This window comes from Ylistrum balloti, unplaced genomic scaffold (genome assembly GCF_031769215.1).
Source record: "Ylistrum balloti isolate Yb309-2 unplaced genomic scaffold, AGI_CSIRO_Ybal_v1 Utg369830, whole genome shotgun sequence".
Classification (NCBI taxonomy): Eukaryota; Metazoa; Mollusca; class Bivalvia; order Pectinida; family Pectinidae; genus Ylistrum; species Ylistrum balloti.
The window spans coordinates 1,668,688-1,690,330 of NW_026781993.1; the positions used below are offsets into that span (position 1 = coordinate 1,668,688).

General features: G+C 34.9%; 1 protein-coding gene across 3 annotated transcripts; it reads right to left on the minus strand.

Moving 5' to 3' along the window:
- Positions 1-686: 686 nt before the first annotated feature.
- Positions 687-18,962, minus strand: LOC132545131 (histidine--tRNA ligase, cytoplasmic-like). Of its 3 annotated transcripts, XM_060208804.1 has the most exons (14): positions 18,858-18,946; positions 14,954-15,118; positions 9,080-9,172; positions 7,988-8,107; positions 7,660-7,755; positions 6,799-6,924; positions 5,887-5,994; positions 5,430-5,528; positions 4,508-4,601; positions 3,947-4,147; positions 3,203-3,384; positions 2,673-2,789; positions 1,635-1,781; positions 687-1,202 (listed from the first exon to the last, which is right to left on the minus strand). In XM_060208804.1, exons 2-14 carry the CDS (start codon positions 15,035-15,037, stop codon positions 1,140-1,142), a joined length of 1,530 nt encoding a protein of 509 aa, XP_060064787.1. In that variant the 5' UTR covers positions 15,038-15,118; positions 18,858-18,946; the 3' UTR covers positions 687-1,139. The 3 variants fall into 3 exon arrangements, with proteins under 3 accessions (XP_060064787.1, XP_060064786.1, XP_060064788.1); XM_060208803.1 differs by lacking the exon at positions 14,954-15,118 and having other exon boundaries at positions 18,858-18,962; XM_060208805.1 differs by lacking the exons at positions 14,954-15,118; positions 18,858-18,946 and adding an exon at positions 10,490-10,834.
- Between the last annotated feature and the right edge of the window lie 2,681 nt (positions 18,963-21,643).

Below are 21,643 nucleotides of genomic sequence, written 5' to 3' on the forward strand. Positions count from 1 at the left end.
CATGAATGACACAAAGTTTTGAGTAGTTATCTTGAAGCTGATTTCATGCTTTGGCACAAGGATGCAAAGATGCACAGTCAGAGCTTAATCTTATATCCCTTTAAAAACATGTTTTGAAGGGAAAAAATAATCCAAGTCAAGAATTGTTTTTACATTAATTGTCAATTCAAGTACAGTAATATTGTGACAATTTCAGAAGAGTCCTATTCATTCAGCAACTGCATACACTGTATAACTGGAACATATAGATAATAGATAATCCAGCACCCATAAATATCATCAACACAATAAAATTGAACACTGACTGCCATATCATTCTGTTTCGTACTGTCTATATCACATACATTGTAAGTTATTCTTAAATTATCCTGGTAGTACTGTCTACATCACATACGTTGAAGGGTGTTCTTAAATTATCCTGGTAGTACTGTCTATATCACATACATTGAAGGGTGTTCTTAAATTATCCTGGTAGTACTGTCTATATCAGGAAACGTTCTGTGTGAAAACCTGTCTTTCCTGACACTTTGAGACCAGGAAAGGCCTTTCTTCACAGAAAAATTTCTGTGTAAGACTGTCTCCCCGGAGAGACACTCGTCATAATTTTGAGGCCTGAACAGACAACTTTCTGCATAAAATCCTGTCTCAGTCTGCATATTGTCTCATTAGAAATAAATCAACACTGCTTTAATCTCATGCAATATTTATTTTCCTACATACACAGTTCATATTCAGAATGATCTTAATTTATTCACACATTCTGCTTTATTTTAAGTAAAACAAACATCCAGGATTTTCTGGAGAGCAGGGCCTACTTAAGCCAACGACAACAAAAGTCTGTTGAATTCAATTTGATGGCAAAATTCCCCTATTGTTGATTCATTAACCTCATTTTTTAGTTTCAGAATATTTTATTGATATAAACAATCAATAGGATTAGACAGCAGGCCTGAGCCTGTAAGTCTTCTCCCAAATGACCTCCACTGATTCTTAAACATATCTTTGGAAACATATTAAAGCAAAATAACATACTTTTGTGTGAATATCAGTTAAAGACAGTAGTATATGTTGGCTAAATGGTAAATCATTTTTCCAATACAGTCTCATTTAATAAGTTAAAATCTCTGAACACACTGATCCTACGTCATCTTCTCCAACTCCGACTTTATTTCACTTATCATTTGGTCCCTCGGTACATTTTTCTGAAATAAAAGTTTGAAATTATTTTTTAAATTTATGGAAAAATGAATCCTCACAAGTTTAAATTGATGTAACAAGGTAGATAGATCAACAATATTTATACATAAATCACACTGTAAAATGTTTCTGTCGATTATTAGTTAAAACAATTGTGACAATTCCACAACATGATTTTTCTTATAAAAACCAAACCATTAGTGGATATCTGTCAACAAAATGATGATGATACACTTCAGTTATTTTACTACCAGACATTTACTATCAAAATAAGCATTAAATTGAAGCTAATGTGAAAAAGATATCATTTCATTTGGGCAAAAAAATATCTTTTGTCCAAGATTTTTTTTTGTATTGGTTTGAGAGTATTTGTGGGGTAGGTATAGGCTGAGTAGCCAGAATCTGTGGCAGTGAGAGGATGTGTTGAGGATACCAACCTCCTCCCTTGTGACAGTGTTTCGCAGCTTTACAAATTGGTTTTCTATCTCTGACTGGCCTATGATAACTGCTAGGGGTATACCAGCTGTCTCACAGTACTGGAACTGTGTCAGGGGCTTAGGATTGGCCTTATAAGCTTGCTCCGTCTACAAGAGAAAATCATACCTTAACAGTTATCAAGAGCTTCAACTTTTAAACATTTTTAGATGCTGGAAACCAGTATCTGTAGGGAAGACTCCGACAATTTGACCTGGCTTTTCCCCACAAAAAAATCTCCAAAACACACATCTTCTTATGCCTGTGTTAATACCGTACGTGTAATTTACCATTATTCCATGATATGTTTCAAGTTGTCATATGATTGGTAACATTATAATGAAATAGATGAATAAAAGGAAAAGTGAATAATCAGCCATAACAATGTTTTTTATCAACAAGTATTTCAGACTTTATCAACAAGTATTTCAGACTTTTATCAACAAGTATTTCAGACTTTATCAACAAGTATTTCAGACTTTATCAACAAGTATTTCAGACTTTTATCAACAAGTATTTCAGACTTTATCAACAAGTATTTCAGACTTTATCAACATGTATTTCAGACTTTATCAACAAAAATTTCAGACTTTATCAACAAGTATTTCAGACTTTTATCAACAAAAATTTAAGACTTTATCAACATGTATTTCAGACATTTATCAACATATGTTTCAGACTATTTTCAGTACATATATTTGATACTATTTTCAGTACATATGCTTCTTGACCTATATTTCCCATGGTGTAAGAAACTCAAGTTTTTACATAATTATGAACAAGGGGAGACTACTTATATTAAAATCAAATCAATCGTTAAAATCAGTAAATTGAAATTTAAAAACAACAGGCAGTAGGACCAAGAGGGAAAATACATATGAAAATTAAGACTGATCCAATAAGAATATTATACATGTACACATCCAAGATTGCTGCAGCTGATGGGGATATCATATCCTCATCCCCCCTCCCCTCCTAACACAAACCCTGTCACATGTTACCTTGATATTTGCATCCCACAACTCTCGACAGAGTTTTAAGCGTTCCTCCAGCAGACCTTTCTGGGCAGACACCACATATACTTCTGTTTCTGTTGTTCTAATCTTCGCCTTTGCAGCCTAATGATACACAAGAGTTTTCATCTACATCATATATGCTTTACATTCAACTTTTACAACATATCAATATAAATAGCTAAAGTAACAGTGTCCCATTTACAGTGCAATGAACAATTCCTCTTAGTGACATATATAAGTTTCAACACTTCACACTTATTCAAAATTTGATAAAAATATCTTTAATGATTTTGCAGATTCAACAGTTACAGTAAAGACAAGAATTCACTCAAAAGTTTACATTATTTGACCTCTGACTGCCGACATTGATGGCCACACCATTTTTTTGACAATGATATCAACAATGAGAGGCACCAGTACTAGGTAGTACAATGTGTTTCTCTTATTGGAAGGGGAGACATAATCATCTCGACCAAACAGGAGACATTTCTGAACTTCTAAGAGTGACTACTTACAATTGCTCGAGCCTCCATGATAGCAAACACTCTCTCTATGCCAATACTAACACCGACACATGGGACTTTGCGACCTTTTGGGTCAAACATGCCAACAAGACCATCGTATCTTCCTCCTCCTGCCACACTACCAACAGAGACAGTCTCTTCTCCTTTCTTTGCACTTGGGTCATGGGTAAAACCTAAATGGGTTAACAAGACACAAAATAATGGCCATCCAACTAAGGACTGATTATCATACATCAGGAAGTCAAGGAAACAGTGATAAATTGCTGGCATACTCCCTAGTTAATGTAGAACAAGTATATTGCACGGCTTCATACCCTGCCCTTCAGGATTCCCTAGTAGAACTAAGGGTATTACGAAACTTTAGAACCCATCCTTAAGGACTCCCTTGCAGACCTAAATATATTAAGTAACTTTAGAACCCACCTTTAAGGACTCCCTAGTAGAACTAAGTGTATTAAGTAACTTTAGAACCCACCTTTGAGGATTCCCCAGTAGAACTAAGTGTATTAAGTAACTTTAGAACCCACCTTTAAGGACTCCCTAGTAGAACTAAGTGTATTAAGTAACTTTAGAACCCACCTTTGAGGACTCCCTAGTAGAACTAAGTGTATTAAGTAACTTTAGAACCCACCTCTGAGGACTCCCTAGTAGAACTAAGTGTATTAAGTAACTTTAAAACACACCTTTGAGGACTTCCTAGCAGAACTAAGTGTATTAAGTAACTTTAGAACCCACCTTTGAGGACTCCCTCGTAAATGACGCCCGTGTAGTAGTCTAAACCACGAGCTAGACTTAGGTCGAAACTGACATGATCTGCTATACCAAACAGTTCACAGTACTTAAGCAGAAGGCTGATATCCTGCAGGCCTTCCACCGCTGACTTCTGTGATTTTATGGCATCATCTTGCATCAACTTGTCTATCAGATCTTGGCTACCTGTAATAGGGTTCATTGTAAAAGCACCTCAGTCTGTGATTTGTATACATGATAACACTATACACAAACAATAACAGCATTTCAGTATGTGATTTGTATACATGATAACACTAAACACAAACACTTACAGCCTCTCAGTCTGTGTTATTGTATACATGATAACACTATACACAAACAATAACAGCATTTCAGTATGTGATTTGTATACATGATAACACTAAACACAAACACTTACAGCCTCTCAGTCTGTGTTATTGTATACATGATAACACTATACACAAACAATAACAGCATTTCAGTCTGTTGAATTTGGTACAAATGAGTTTTTGGTGGTTACTCTTGTGAAAAAAGAATTATTACCTTGAAGCTTCACATACATCCCTATTTTATCAGCTGCTGCTGGATCTAATTTCTTCTCTTCAATCATCTCAGTCCGTACATCATCCCAAAATGTCTACAACATCAAGTCAAAACGTTCAAACAATTCTTTACTGATATAGAGTCTACATTCCAACTAAGATCTAACATTTCTCTACAGACTTGGAGTTTGTACATACCAACTCATACCTAACATTTCTCTTGTACATACAAACTCATACCTAACATTTCTCTACTGACCTAGAGTCTATACATACAAACTCATACCTAACATTTCTCTACTGACCTAGAGTCTATACATACAAACTCACATCTAACAATTCTCCACTGACCTAGAGTCTATACATACAAACTCATACCTTACATTTCTCTACAGACTTGGAGTTTATACATACAAACTCATACCTAACATTTCTTTACTGACCTAGGGTCTATACATACAAACTCATACCTAACATTTCACTACTGACCTAGAGTCTATACATACAAACTCACATCTAACAATTCTCGACTGACCTAGGGTCTATACATACAAACTCATACCTAACATTTCTCTACTGACCTAGAGTCTATACATACAAACTCATACCTAACATTTCTCTACTGACCTAGAGTCTATACATACAAACTCATACCTAACATTTCTCTACTGACCTAGAGTCTATACATACAAACTCATACCTAACAACATTTCTCTACAGACTTGGAGTCTATACATACATCATACCTAACATTTCTCTACGGACCTAACATTTCTCTACTGACCTAGAGTCTGAACATTCCATCTCAGATTTAACAATTCTCCATTGACCCTACTTCACCACACAAATATCTATTTAGATTCATCAAACTTAATGAAGCCTTACATTCAATTGATTTTCCTGTGTCAACGAATAGATCTTACCTTGTCCAGTTTGTCAACAGAGGAACATATCGTTCTAAATTTATCATCTGGAACACCACATGCAGCAAACATACCGTCTAATAATTTTCTATGGTTGACCTGCAAAAGAAAAAATTTGAATTGAAAGAAAACTTTACTTTTGATTACTCTTGAACAGTTTTTTTCAAGTCTCCTTTGTCTTTTATGTTATTGTCTTTTAATGTGTACATCTGTCTTTTCAGGCAGTGTGAGGATCTGGTAGACCAAAGTTGAGAAATAGCTGACTTGGTTCACACATAACTGTAAGAAAATGATGTTAAACCAAGTTTTTAAAATTTTCAAAATCCAAAGACAACAACTCCGAAATAGACAAGGTGACCATGTCAAAATAGTACATTACTTTAACTATATATTCTTGTAATACAACTACATGTCACATCCAGCCCCAAGAAAATGAGAGGACAAAATTACTACCTACCTTTATAACGAAGTCCCCAAGTTCTAATTTAGATAAAATTTCTGTGACAATCTTTATACATTCAGCATCTGGTATCATCGCATCATACTGACCGGCAATATCAAAATCCTGGAACAAAGATAAATAAAAGCATATCAAAGTATAATATCTATCACAATGAAAGATTAAATGCTGATATCAAAATGAAATGAAACCTAGCTGAGATCTCTAGTAAGCCTGTAAACAAGCATTCTTAGAAATAGTAAGTCAACTTAATATTTGGGTCAATCTATTTTATCATCATCCCAAACAGTTTAAAAAAAATCATACATATTTAACAACACAGTTGATCACTGCAGCATAAGAATCTTTATGAATTATTCCAACTGTCGAAGGTCATAATATTCAATGTTTGAATATAGTAGAATAAATATATATATATATAAAGAATCTTTATCAAGGGAAAACCAGTTTGTATTTATCATAGTTTGTTATAGGTGTGTTTATTTAGACACTATCCATTATTGAGAATGTATTACACAATTAATATCAAATATACTGGTACTTTCAAAATTTGAAGAAATTTTAAACATGAAGAACACATCTCATTGACAACCATGTTCATTTGGGACCACAGCAGGATTTCAATAGATCATTCACATTACTATAAACTGTCCATCAGTAGATCTGCATGAATGCCTTTGTATAAAATGCAGAAAATATTGAAAAAAATGCAATGGAATGTTCATGAAAGTTTGTCTTCTAAGATCAATAGCTGTATACTATTTGATATGAAAACCTCACTCATATTTGGCAAGGTGTTTAAAGTTTCTTAAAGTATATAATGTACAATGAAGTGTTGCATTCAACTTTTAATAATTCCTGGATGGATTGAAAATTAACAGACTAAAAAGTTCCTTAATCAATACTCACACACTGATAAAACTCACGGAACCGCCCTCGTGTCATGGCTGGGTTGTCACGGCGATACACCTTAGCTATGTGGTAACGCTTGATATTCATGACTTTATTCATGGCCAGGTAACGTGCAAATGGTACCTGTACCCCGAGTTAAGGAACTAGACAATCAATATTATACTCAAGGTAAAGTTACACTTCATTGTTCCACAGCACAATACGAAAGAATATGATGTTTGTGCATACTTTACTCTAGACATGTTTAAAATGAAAATTCTTTGGTGTAAATAACTGTTTGCTTTAAGGTCATGCACAAATAGTATTTGCTTGGTTTGGCTTACAATGCTTTAGGTCCTTTCAACAGCCAGGGCCATTCAAGGACAACCTCCAAATGTATGCAAGGTAAAGTGCAGTGTTGAATATGTGCATTTTTTGGAGGCTATAATATGTTCATGTAAGCCTCTTGTGATAGTGTGGAATTCAAGCTGACTTAATAGTGCTATCACACTGACAACCAGCCAGCTAATCAGTCACAGCACTTACATAATGATGATGGAGTAACTACCATTTATATAGATTCTAGCATGTCTACATGCCAGGGGGCAAAACACAAATCCTTCTCATGGGGCAAACATTAACTAAAATCCAAAACTAAGGCAGTGTCAAGGGAGACATTAGGAAGATTAAAAATCTTTAAAAATGGGAGAAAACAAAGATCTGAAGTTAGGCCACCACTTACAATTATGCAATGAGGACAGTAGATACAATCCTTACACCTGTAGGGCATGCCCGTCAAGTTTCCTGTACAGAAAAGTGAATGGAAAAGTGCACCATGTGACGAATGGTAAGCTAAAACAAGACATGTAGCAAGGATACAGTCAGATCATATCGAAGTGACAGGAGCTCTCCTCCTTGATCTTTCAAATCATAAATCAACTTGGAATCTTCACCATACTTCCCGGTCAATGTTTCCTGGAATAACAGAATGACAAAAGCACTGATCAGTAACTTCATGGAATTGTTGTCCCCAGCTGTAACAGGTTTCCTATTTATAACAATTAAATGCCAATATCCTCAATACACACTCCTCTTGGCTTTAAACTTTGTCAGCACAACCAGTAACTGATTCCTTTTAAAACTACAAGTGATTGTAATCAGATCTGAGGCTCCTAAAAATACGTTCCTCTCTAGTAAAGTAGCTTACCTTGAGTTCAAACACAGGTGTGTCAATGGTTTCTGCTCCATGGCGTTTGAAGCAAGTGATTATGGTGTTGAAGACGCTTTCCCTGATGGCCATCTGTTGGGGCGTGTAGTCCTTGGTACCCTAAAGATTCACATCAATAGATCACAAAAGATTCATTCAAGGAACATTTAATTTAATTTTTATCTGTCAAAAGTTTGACTTTCAGTTAATTTTCCAAAAAATTACTGTAGAAATTGCATATTAGAAATGTTATTCTGATTCGATGACTTAGAACTTCTCTGTCAAAAAAACCAAGTCATTTCATATATTCATTGAGTGAGGGATATCTGTTATATCTATTTTTTATTGCACTTTTATCCTCCTCACTGTGTACTGTAAAATCATTGATTTTTGTGCAGATTTATTTTCCTGGAATTTGTGGGTACCCTTAATCTACAAATTTATAGGTCTATGAAATAAATGGTGAAGGTTGACGTGGATTGTATTGCTAGCAAATTTTGTAAGCAAGATTTGACCAAGAAATGAAGTGGCAGCAAAAAATGTTTGGAAAAATATGAAATTCAAGCCTCTCAAAAATACATGATATTATAGTATATTTTGCAACCTGATCATCTGCTAACCATAAGCATATTTCTTTACATAAAAGAATTCACTCCCTGAGGGATCTTGTAGCCCGTCATTGTTTGATCTTTATATGCTCTTTGAACGTTGGATCATTTCCCTTCTTTTCTCTGTTTTTGCTCTTAATTTTGTTTCTTCTGATGAATCCCACAATTAAACCAGCACAAGGAGAGACCAAAGGGAACATACGTAAGAAATTTGAGAGATATCCATTCAGTATTTTTCAAGAAATAGCAATAACAATCTTTATCAGGCAAAATCCAAGATTGCTGCCTGTCGGCCATGCTTTTCTGATCTGTCCAAAACTCAATCAGGTTTAACAAGGGACCTTAAGGAACCTATACAAGAAATTTGAGAAATATCTATTGAATATCAATACTGATGATGGTGGGCTAAAAATAAGCAACATGTCATAAAATTTCCCAATGTCTTGTTCCATTCAGTGTATTAAAATATCAACTGTCACCATACCTTTGGACATTTCAGAACAAAGTTCTTTGATGAAGGAGCATCCCCTTTTATTTGGCATTTCAAAGCTAACAGTTTGTCCACCTCTTCTTTAATCTACAAAAAATCAATACAAGTAAATGTTTCCCTATCCCAGCTCTTGATTTCTACAACACAACACATTACAATATCTGATTCCCTAATTATAACTGTTTCCCTATCCCAGCTCTTGATTTCTACAACACATTACAATATCTGATTCCCTAACTATAAATATTTCCCTATCCCAGCTCTTGATTTCTACAACACATTACAATATCTGATTCCCTAATTATAACTGTTTCTATCCCAGCTCTTGATTTCTACAACACATTACAATATCTGATTCCCTAACTATAACTGTTTCCCTATCCCAGCTCTTGATTTCTACAACACAACACATTACAATATCTGATTCCCTAACTATAACTGTTTCCCTATCCCAGCTCTTGATTTCTACAACACAACACATTACAATATCTGATTCCCTAACTATAACTGTTTCCCTATCCCAGCTCTTGATTTCTACAACACATTACAATATCTGATTCCCTAACTATAAATATTTCCCTATCCCAGCTCTTGATTTCTACAACACATTACAATATCTGATTCCCTAATTATAACTGTTTCCCTATCCCAGCTCTTGATTTCTACAACACATTACAATATCTGATTCCCTAACTATAACTGTTTCCCTATCCCAGCTCTTGATTTCTACAACACAACACATTACAATATCTGATTCCCTAACTATAACTGTTTCCCTATCCCAGCTCTTGATTTCTACAACACAACACATTACAATATCTGATTCCCTAACTATAACTGTTTCCCTATCCCAGCTCTTGATTTCTACAACACAACACATTACAATATCTGATTCCCTAACTATAACTGTTTCCCTATCCCAGCTCTTGATTTCTACAACACAACACATTACAATATCTGATTCCCTAACTATAACTGTTTCCCTATCCCAGCTCTTGATTTCTACAACACAACACATTACAATATCTGATTCCCTAACTATAACTGTTTCCCTATCCCAGCTCTTGATTTCTACAACACAACACATTACAATATCTGATTCCCTAATTATAACAATTTCACAATCAATAATACAAATACAATTGAAACTGTCAAGTTCAGATGACTAAAGTTATTGTGTCAAAATTAATTTTCTATCGATAGTAACATTACCTTGATCTTAAATGACCTCTTAACTTGAAAAACAATCCAAAAATAATAAGCACCATTATTTAAGAAAGCAGTGAGTGAAGTTTGATTGGTCAAAGGCAACTCAAGTTATTGAGTAGAAATGAAGTTTCTATTTATAGTACCAGTGACATTTCAAAAAGAAATACAAAGTAAATCATATCAGTAGGGGAGTACTTTGTTATGTTTATTCAATCAACAGGAACTGGCAGAGAGCAATTTTCCTTTTACAGTCAGTGACCTTTGAAAAAGCAATACCATGTAAGCACTTTCAATAAGAAAGCAGTTTGTGAACTTTGAGATTTTAGTTATTGTATGGAAATGATGATCTAAAAATCTAGTACGGCCAGTTACTCCGTCTCATATGGCCAGTAACTCCACAACTCTTATGGCCAGTAATTCCCACTCATATGGTCAGTAACTATCACTCATATGGTCAGTAACTACCACTCATATGGTCAGTAATTCCCACTCATATGGCCAGTAATTCCCACTCATATGGTCAGTAACTACCACTCATATGGCCACTAATTCCCACTCATATGGTCAGTAACTTCCACTCATATGGTCAGTAACTTCCACTCATATGGTCAGCAATACAGATGGCCAGTAACTTGTGTGACCTCAGAATTTCAAGATGTTCTTGGGTAACTAAGAATGGAAAAGCTACTTTCCTATATTTGTCACAAAACATCAGGAACCTCTTTAGCTCCTGAATACACAAGGAAAATCAACTGATGTATAAAAAGTATTAGCAGTCCTCTATATATATAACCTTGGTTTACCTGATCCTTTCTCACTTTAGACTGTTGCATCATCCTAATACTCTTGTGAATATCTCCACTACCTGCTACCTCCTCTATTACAGTTTTTTCATTCTCAACAGACAAATTCCGACAGAGTTTCTCCTTGGCCATTTCCATGTTGCTTAACCTTTCCTTATTGAACACACTACTGGCAAAATTGTCCCACCAAGTCTCCAATATGGAACAAGATTCTTTCCCTAACACCACCTTACAAGCATATTTCCTCCAACTTGAATTCATTCATATACAACAGGTGTTATCTATGTGGTGGAAGATACAACTCTATCTGCCTTGGCCCACTAAGATAAGGCTGCACAATGAACTTCACAAAGCAAGCATACACATGTTTCTTAATTATACCATCACATCGGCTATCTAAAATAAATCTCCTGATATCTAAAATACAACTCCTCTGACCTTGACAGACACCAGGTGTCACTGTACAGTGATAGCTGAAGCCATAGCACTAGATGGAACACCCTCAGATCATTGTAAGTAAAGCAAGATTTCAGGACGATTCTGACTTGACAAACATTTGGTGAAGGTGAGAGGCATTTCATTTTCTGGTCTACTACTATGATGTATTTATCAAAAATGATCAAACCAGGGAAACCAGTTGTAAATATTTCCCATGTAACTGGTTAAAGTGTCCCATATTTTTTATATGTTTGATTGATGTACAGTGAAGAAATTCTCTCTGATTTGATCCCTTCTTTGATGTATAGTAAATAAAGTTTTCAAAATTATTATTATATTAACTGATACACATTTTTGTTGGTCAAAACCAAGGACTTTTGTAATGGTTTAGTCAAGTTTAAATTGATTTCTACTACTACAAGTTATTCAACTCCCTCTGCATCAACTAATCATTCCAACAGTTATAAAACGTAAATGTTATACCATATGCAGCATATCATTTTCGCATATTTTGATTGGCTATCAGGATGAACTTTGACCGAAAGGGCACTTCATGCACTCACAGAAATTAAAACCCACAATAAGTAGTTCACTATTGCTTTTGTAATAGATTGACTTCTATTTGGGTTTTTACCTTGTTTTTGCTTTGAAGATAACAAACCACTTTAATTCTGGTTATAATATGTAATGAGTTACAATGTCTCCATGTATTTCTGATATTGTCAGTTTTGCACATTAATTAACCTTGTTTCACTAAAGATCATATTGTTCTGCCCCAGCCGGTGATGTTAACAAAATAGGTGATTACAGAACAGGTCAATTCAACTTCAGAATGGCTTTTTCAATTGTGGTGGAAACAGGACACATAAACTTGGGGTCAAGGTATATGATATTCTTGTTAAGAGACAAAGGAATGGCTGAGAAAAAAAAATAACATGTGGGGAAAATATTTCATGGAGATTTGAAGTATTTTCTTTTCATATTGGTAAAGTGGGGTAGTATTCTATTTGGATTAAAAAAGCTGAACTTAACACAAGTTCGACAGACAAACTTTGAAGGTTCGTGAATTTTCATAGATGAAAGAAAATCTGTAATCAAACAAACATTTAATGTTGCAAGCAATAGATGTCCCTTGCCTTGCCACAATTAGCATTTTTGAAGCAACTTTGTGGTTGACCTTTTGGCCCCAAATACAATCCCACACTAGGTCACCCCTAACATAAGTTATCTGGAAACTGTCGGGACAGACGGATGGACAGACAGATGATAGCTTACACTTTGTTCCCCTCCTGTTCCTGATGGGGATCTGAACTATCTTAAAGAGACTAAATGATGAGATTTACATTTGACTACTGATAAAAAGCATTATAACATTTAAATATCTTTAAACATTGTATGCTTTCCGTTAATAATGGTATTTTAAAGTTTATTAACAATGTCAAGAATCAATTCATATCATTATCGTTAGAGTGTAAATAAACTAGGTATGTCTTTGTTCATGCAATTTTAGATTCCGATTAATTCAAATTCATCTATTTTGCTCTGTCACTCGTATAGCGTGAAACAAGAGGTCATTTTACAAAGTAAGATTTGAAACATAGCTGGCAAATCAGGTTTTATCAACTAGCCTTAGTTTGAAGCTGATAATCTTAATCAATTTCTCTCAGAGAATGTTATAATTTTTTTTGAAGAGTCTAATTTTAAGTATTATAATGTTTGACAGAAATCAACCGCATGGGAAAAAAAAAATCTAACTAGTTAGCCCCTTTAATGATATAACCGCTTTTTCCCAATTAGGCCCCAACCTTCTTGTCCAGGGGGGTGGGGGGAAGAACCCAACACTTATATAAAATTGATTTCCCCTGACTTAAACATGATTGAGACCAAATTTGGAAAAAGTCCAATTATTCCTATAGGAGAGGTAGGATTTTAAATAATTAGCTCTATTCTCTTTATAATTTCCCTCCTACCCCAGAGGGTAGAGACCAACTGTTTACAAAAAAATTATTGCCTTCACCAAAACATGATTCAAACTAAATTTGGACAAAATCCAATCATTCCTACAAGAGGAATGGGATTTGCAAGAATTAGCTCTATTTCCTCCGTTAGGCACTGCCCGAGAGGGTGGAATCCCTTTGTTTATACAAAATTTATTCCCCCTTCACCAAAAAGTGCTTCAGAAGGATTTAAAAAAAAAAATCCTGTTTGGGTACCAAGACACACCAATTATACAAAATATGTTCTCCTTCATCTAACGATGCTTCTGATCAAATTTCGTCAAAATCCCCTTAGTCATTCATGACTAGTATCATTTTGTAGAAAAAGTTGACACATGATAGAAGCAAGATGACAGATGCCACAGTATCCGTATAGCTCACTTGGCATTCGATCCAGTTGTGCTAACAGCCTTGATGGTCACCTGAGATAGGCAATAATGAATATAAAGTTTAAAAGGTAGTTATCAAGTGTCATGAAACAGAAATTGTGACACTGAATATAATAAGCCAGTGTCAATACATGCATACAATCAAAACTGTCATCCTATACTGACAATTCTTACAAAGTTATTTCCAGTGGGAAATACTAACATTATGATAAAAAATGCAAATTTTCTCATGAAAATTGCAGTAAAGTCTAAAAACCCTTTCTCCCCAATAAGAAATATGAGACTCATTTTGGTAACTAAAGCACCTTAAGATGCTTCCATTCATAGAGTATTTGATTCTACTGAGAAGAAGATTTTTTAAAATCTGAGTCAATATGACCACTTTTGGACCCATCCCTCAGGCCCCTATTGGTGAAAATCTGAGGATCGTTCCCTACCTGGGGCAGTAACATCTCCGATAGTAGAACATCATACATTTTTCAACATCAGGTAAAATTCTGAGGTGTATGGTTCGATCCCTATCTGGGGCAGTGGTAGCTCAGTTGGTAAAGCAAGTTCAATCTACCAAGGGCAGGTTAGTGTTTCTCAGGAAATTACACCAGAGTTGAACCGTTGGACTAAACACTTTAAACATAATCACTTTAGATAGCAAACATTAAGCCTCACGAACGATGTAAGGGAGGTAATTATGTGCACCTACTAGGAGAAGGCCCATATCAAAATGATGCATGTAGCAGACAGACCATCAATCCAGTAAAGACTAGTAAAGTCAGTATAGACTGACCTTCAAATAATTGCAATACCCTTAATTTCACATATTACGCTGTGTTACACAAGAGTTAGATATTACACTTCAAAGTTAGTCCAGTAAGCAATTACCTTTATTTTCTTGATCCCTAAATCAAGGTGAAATTAAAAAAAAAAAAAAACATTACGAGGGATTTTTTTTTCTGTTCCAATATATTTCAATCACCAGGAAAAACCAGACATAAGTAATCATTTACTAGTGAATGATTTCAATATCATACTAACCTGTGTGTTGTTATTGGCAGAACAGAGATAACGTAGATTGTGTTGGAAGAGCCGTTGGTGAAAACGACACAGGGAGATGATCATGTTTGTATTCAATGGCAAGACAAGTCAGTGATGATAATGGATGGCAGGATATGTAAAGGAGAGAAAAATCCTTCAGCAACTCTGTCAAATAGGAAAACAACAGAATCCAGCAACAAATGGTTTCTGTTGGACATTAGTCTCTCCCTTCCTTTCAGCCAATTTGAACTAATACCTTTAATTAACTAAACAGAATTTCATGTGCCTGGTATATAAAATAACCATCAAACAAGACACATATAGAACTCACCTGAATTTAACATTCATTTTCATGTTTACCAGATACATATTGACTTTTACACCAGTTGTTGAAAAATGATTCTGGTTGTATTCTCTTTCTCCAGACAGAAGCATTATTTTAAATATTACCTTCAACTCCCATATAGGGCCTTATTTCTCTGGTACTAGGTGGGCCAGAACCTCAGTCAAAATGAGAAGAGGCCTTGACGGTCACTTGAGATAAGCAATAATGAATATTAAGGTTAATGGGTAGTTACCAAGTGTAATGAAACAGAAATTGAAACTGAAATAGTAAGCCAGTGTCAATACAAGCATATCATCGAAACTGTATACTTATACTAATAATTCCAGAGGGAAATACCAATGTTGTGCTCAAAAATGCAATTTCATATGAAAATTACAGTAAAGTAAAAAAAAAAACTTCATCCCCAGTAAGAAATGCGAGATCCATTTTGGTAAAGCACCTTCAATGCTTCCATTCATACAGTGCATTTGATTATACCATACCTGGGTGTTTAAAGAAGATATTTGAAATTTAATTCAATTTGGTCCCTTTTGGCCCAACCCATTAGCCCCTGGGTGTCAGTCAGGATTAATATGGACATACCATCAAACCTTCATCCTACACTCATAATTCTTACCAAGTTTGAAATATTTTCAATGGAAATTATACAAATTATGAACAAAAATTTACAATTTTGGTTAAGCACCTTTCATTCATAAAGAATTTGATTCTACCATATCTTGGAGATTCAGAAGATTTTTTATATTCAAGTCAATATGACCACTTTTGGCCCTGCCCCTCAGGATCCTTCAAAATCTTTTATTCAAACAGAAGAAGTATTTAAAAGATCAACTTTCATCTTCCCCACTGAGTCCCACCCTTCTGTCCCAAAGGATGCTCCTGATCAAATACCTCCATCTGAACAGCAGAAAAATATTGACAAACTATTCCTCTATTTCACCTATTTGGCCCTACCCCTATGCCCCAGAAGGCCCATATCTACTGTTTATACAGGTTTTTTTCAATTAAGCCTAACCTACCACAAGGATGGAAACGGAATAATGAACGTAATGGTTAATTTCTTATTTTCATTTCGATAAGGATGTTTTAAACCAATATTTGGTCAAAATATCTTTATTGAAGCAGAAAACTGTTTTAAAGAATTTGCTATATCCCAACTGTGGAGGTCAATACACACCATTTATCTTAAATACATTCCAAACCCCACACAACCAAATTTGGTCAATATTAATTCATCTGTGAGATTGTCTTCACACTAGCTATAACCATCTATGTCACCTAAAGGTTAAAAATGTGTGAGATTGTCTTCACACAAGCTATGATGAAGTGTGAGATTGTCTTCACACAAGCTATGATGAAGTGTGAGATTGTCTTCACACAAGCTATGATGAAGTGTGAGGTTGTCTTCACACTAGCTATGATGAAGTGTGAGATTGTCTTCACGCTAGCTATGATGAAGTGTGAGATTGTCTTCACACTAGTTATGATGAAGTGTGAGATTGTCTTCACACAAGCTATGATGAAGTGTGAGATTGTCTTCACACAAGCTATGATGAAGTGTGAGATTGTCTTCACACTAGCTATGATGAAGTGTGAGATTGTCTTCACACTAGCTATGATGAAGTGTGAGATTGTCTTCACACAAGCTATGATGAAGTGTGAGATTGTCTTCACGCTAGCTATGATGAAGTGTGAGATTGTCTTCACACAAGCTATGAAGAAGTGTGAGATTGTCTTCACACTAGTTATGATGAAGTGTGAGATTGTCTTCACACAAGCTATGATGAAGTGTGAGATTGTCTTCACACTAGCTATGATGAAGTGTGAGATTGTCTTCACACTAGCTATAATGAAGTGTGAGATTGTCTTCATGCTAGCTATGATGAAGTGTGAGATTGTCTTCATGCTAGCTATGATGAAGTGTGAGATTGTCTTCACACTAGCTATAATGAAGTGTGAGATTGTCTTCATGCTAGCTATGATGAAGTGTGAGATTGTCTTCACACTAGCTATAATGAAGTGTGAGATTGTATTCACACTTACTATAACCATCAGTGTCACTTAGAGGTAAAAGACGTATGAGATTGTCTTTACACTAGCTAAACATGAATGTCACTTTCTTTTTCCTTGTGTATCCCTTATCAATGCCTCATTTTGGAGTTTTGTTTTTGGTTCTGTCCTTTGGAGGAGTCCTTTAAATTGTTAGTAACATCTGCGTGCATTATCTACAGCATTGTGGTAGTATTCAATGACTGGTTCACTATGAGTGTCCAAGTGAAGGCCTTCCACAACATACTTTAGTGTGGTCAGCTTCATTTCCACAATATTACAAGGAGGCTTATACAAGCATATAACAGCCTCCCAAAAACATACAAAATTCAGCACTGCACTCGCCTCTCATGTATCAGGTTGCACTTTGCAAATTACCATATGCAAGTTCTGCAGTTCAGGTGTTCAGAACTACCAGATGCAGCTTCACAGATTAGTATCATACTAGAATATAACAACACTGGATACTGTTCATGAAACCGATATCAGCTGACCACAAACAGTAAGGTGTAATATGGTTTATCTACCATGACTACATCAGGAAAATATACATGTAACCGTGGTCAGCAGACAAGGAGTCACACTACCTACTTATGATGTGAAGCTGGTTAATGTTGAGACACTCAGCTGATGTCCCAAAACAACTTATTATCTTCCCCTAACAGAAATCTGGTGGCTTTCTACGTAACAGACAATCCAAAATTTGTTTTGCTATCTTTGATATATATAACCTGGGCACCAATCTTGTAAAAAAATACTGTTTGGAGTTAAGAACAAATTTTGAGAGATTTTTTCATATTGGCCATTGTCAAAAGGTGCTTCAAACTCTGGTTGTTGAAAAAATGAGGTCATATATTCAGTTAATGACCAATGATGGCTTTTGACACTTACACATGTTAGAAGCAGTTTCTTTTTTTTTTAAATCAATATATTAATCGAAAGGCATTGCAATGTTAAAGTTATATAAAACCTACAAACTTTGCACAATTTTTTTTTAATATGAAAAGATGTTCTCAATATCAATCGCGACCAGCAAGTCAAAATGAATATACTTTTTATAATTTTAACAGCGGTACTGTCGTATAGATATAATCAAATTGAAATCAATTATTCATCTTCATTTTAAAACGTCGGGCCATTTTCAACAACAACGAAAATAAATAAAAGGTTATCAATACAGTACTGTACATTACAATATAGCATGATAAATTCCCCGATTTCAACGGGACAATTTAGAAAATATTAGTCCATACCGTTTGTCCCGGGACTCGGAGATGGATTCATCATTGAGAATTATATATGAAATGATTTGGAGATATACCAGTAGAACATATATATGACTGATATTGTTGCTGTCAACACAGGGACTTCTGACCAACAGTCATCACATTATCTTCTTCCATCTGTCTTAAATTTATATAGACCCGGTGCCCTACGCTTTACCGCTACGCACACGTTGTGTAAGAATCGGAAATACTCGTCGAAGGGTTCGTCATTAAAACTTTTTACCTTATCAGCGTCTCCTTTCGCTGCTTTTAATTGACGAACTATTTCACCTTGTGCACGAATTTCTTCCTGTATATTTGCCTTCACATGTTCTTCGGGTTCAGCCATGATGCAATATCGGTATTTACGTGATTGATTTCCACCTTTCTAGCAAAGCCAATGCGATTATGACTATTGAGCACGGCAGAATTACACAGGGTACACTTTCTAAATATCGAAACGGATCTGAACTACTCCGGCATATATCCGGAAAACACTCTATGATTCTAGAATGGCAAATAAACTTAAATTAACTCTTTTGATTTAGAGAAAGCGACTGAGTGGTGATGATTTTGAGTAACAAAAGATCATAGGAAAACAGAGTAGTGAAAGTACTAACGTGACGACACCCAAAATGAAACATTTCTGAAATATATGATGCATACTTTTTATTTTGAAATACAAATAAATATTAACTATTCTCAACAAAAAATAAGGTATTTATGAATTAGTATGGCATTTTAACAGTCCATTTCTTCTTTGTTACTTATCATCAATTTTAAATTTTCAAAATGAAATTGTAAGAAAAATCCTGGGAAACGATTCCATGCAACAGCACAAATATTCTATCATGTTGCAAAACTATAAAATGTGTTGTTCAAATTAATAGTTTTGACAGATAAATTATTGAGATTAATGAAAATCTTAGTGAACTTTTAACAAATGAAGAAATATATTTAAGATTATGTCATCTAGTTATTATTTGGGTTACCATTACCTGTTGAAATACATTCCTGAACCTGGAATGCCTTTTTGTTTTCTATTTATAGACACACACACAGCTGACATATATCTACAGCATGCAGTGAAAGCTGAAAGAACCTATTTGTGAAATATCAAGAAAAATACAAGTGTTAAACACTCGGTAGATAATATTTTACAATTTTCTTCAAAAAGTGTTCCAATTTGGATAGTGTCATGTTAGATCTAACTTATGCCTAGCTTTATGAAAGATTATTACTTGATATTGTTTAAACGATCATACATTTGTTTGAAATGTGCATTTCTGGTTTGTTAACAACTACATTGACCTCTACTTTCTGTATTGATGTTATATAGACCTCTACTGTCTGTATTGATGTAGACCTCTACTGTCTGTACTGATGTTATATAGACCTCTACTGTCTGTATTGATGTTATATAGACCTCTACTGTCTGTACTGATGTTATATAGACCTCTACTGTCTGTACTGATGTTATATAGACCTCTACTGTCTGTATTGATGTTATATAGACCTCTACTGTCTGTACTGATGTCATATAGACCTCTACTGTCTGTACTGATGTTATACAGACCTCTACTGTCAGTGTTGATGTAATATAGACCTCTACTGTCTGTATTGATGTTATATAAACCTCTACTGTCTGTACTGATGTTATATAGACCTCTACTGTCTGTATTGATGTTATATAGACCTCAATGTCTGTATTGATGTTATGTAGACCTCTACTGTCTGTATTGATGTTATATAGACCTCCATGTCTGTATTGATGTTATATAGACCTCCACTGTCTGTATTGATGTTATATAGACCTCTACTGTCTGTATTGATGTTATGTAGACCTCTACTGTCTGTATTGATGTTATGTAGACCTCTACTGTCTGTATTGATGTTATATAGACCTCCATGTCTGTATTGATGTTATATAGACCTCCATGTCTGTATTGATGTTATGTAGACCTCTACTGTCTGTGTTGATGTTTTATAAACCTCTTCTGTCTGCATTGAGGTTATATAGACCTCTACTGTCTGTATTGATGTTATATAGACCTCTACTGACTGTATTGATGTTATATAGACCTCTACTGTCTGTACTGATGTTTCATAGACCTCTACTGTCTGTACTGATGTTATATAGACCTCTACTGTCTGTATTGATGTTATATAGACCTCAATGTCTGTATTGATGTTATATAGACCTCTAATGTCTGTATTGATGTTATGTAGACCTCTACTGTCTGTATTGATGTTATGTAGACCTCTACTGTCTGTATTGATGTTATATAGACCTCCATGTCTGTATTGATGTTATATAGACCTCCACTGTCTGTATTGATGTTATATAGACCTCTACTGTCTGTATTGATGTTATGTAGACCTCTACTGTCTGTATTGATGTTATGTAGACCTCTACTGTCTGTATTGATGTTATATAGACCTCCATGTCTGTATTGATGTTATATAGACCTCCATGTCTGTATTGATGTTATGTAGACCTCTACTGTCTGTGTTGATGTTTTATAAACCTCTTCTGTCTGCATTGAGGTTATATAGACCTCTACTGTCTGTATTGATGTTATATAGACCTCTACTGACTGTATTGATGTTATATAGACCTCTACTGTCTGTACTGATGTTTCATAGACCTCTACTGTCTGTATTGATGTTATATAGACCTCCATGTCTGTATTGATGTTATATAGACCTCCATGTCTGTATTGATGTTATGTAGACCTCTACTGTCTGTGTTGATGTTTTATAAACCTCTTCTGTCTGCATTGAGGTTATATAGACCTCTACTGTCTGTATTGATGTTATATAGACCTCTACTGACTGTATTGATGTTATATAGACCTCTACTGTCTGTACTGATGTTTCATAGACCTCTACTGTCTGTATTGATGTTATATAGACCTCCATGTCTGTATTGATGTTATGTAGACCTCTACTGTCTGTGTTGATGTTATATAGATCTCTACTGTCTGTATTTATTGATGTTATATAGAACTTCTTTCTCTTCTTTCTGTT

Bases quoted from the DNA above. Each gene is read 5' to 3' on its own strand.
- LOC132545131 (XM_060208803.1), bottom strand. From the start codon at position 18,962: ATGGCTGAACCCGAAGAACATGTGAAGGCAAATATACAGGAAGAAATT. The intron at 5,529-5,886 runs GTAGGTAGTAAT...TTTCTTTTGCAG, and splicing joins TTGGGGACTTCGTTATAAAG to GTCAACCATAGAAAATTATT. The intron at 2,790-3,202 runs GTAAGTAGTCAC...GTGTATCATTAG, and splicing joins TCATGGAGGCTCGAGCAATT to GCTGCAAAGGCGAAGATTAG.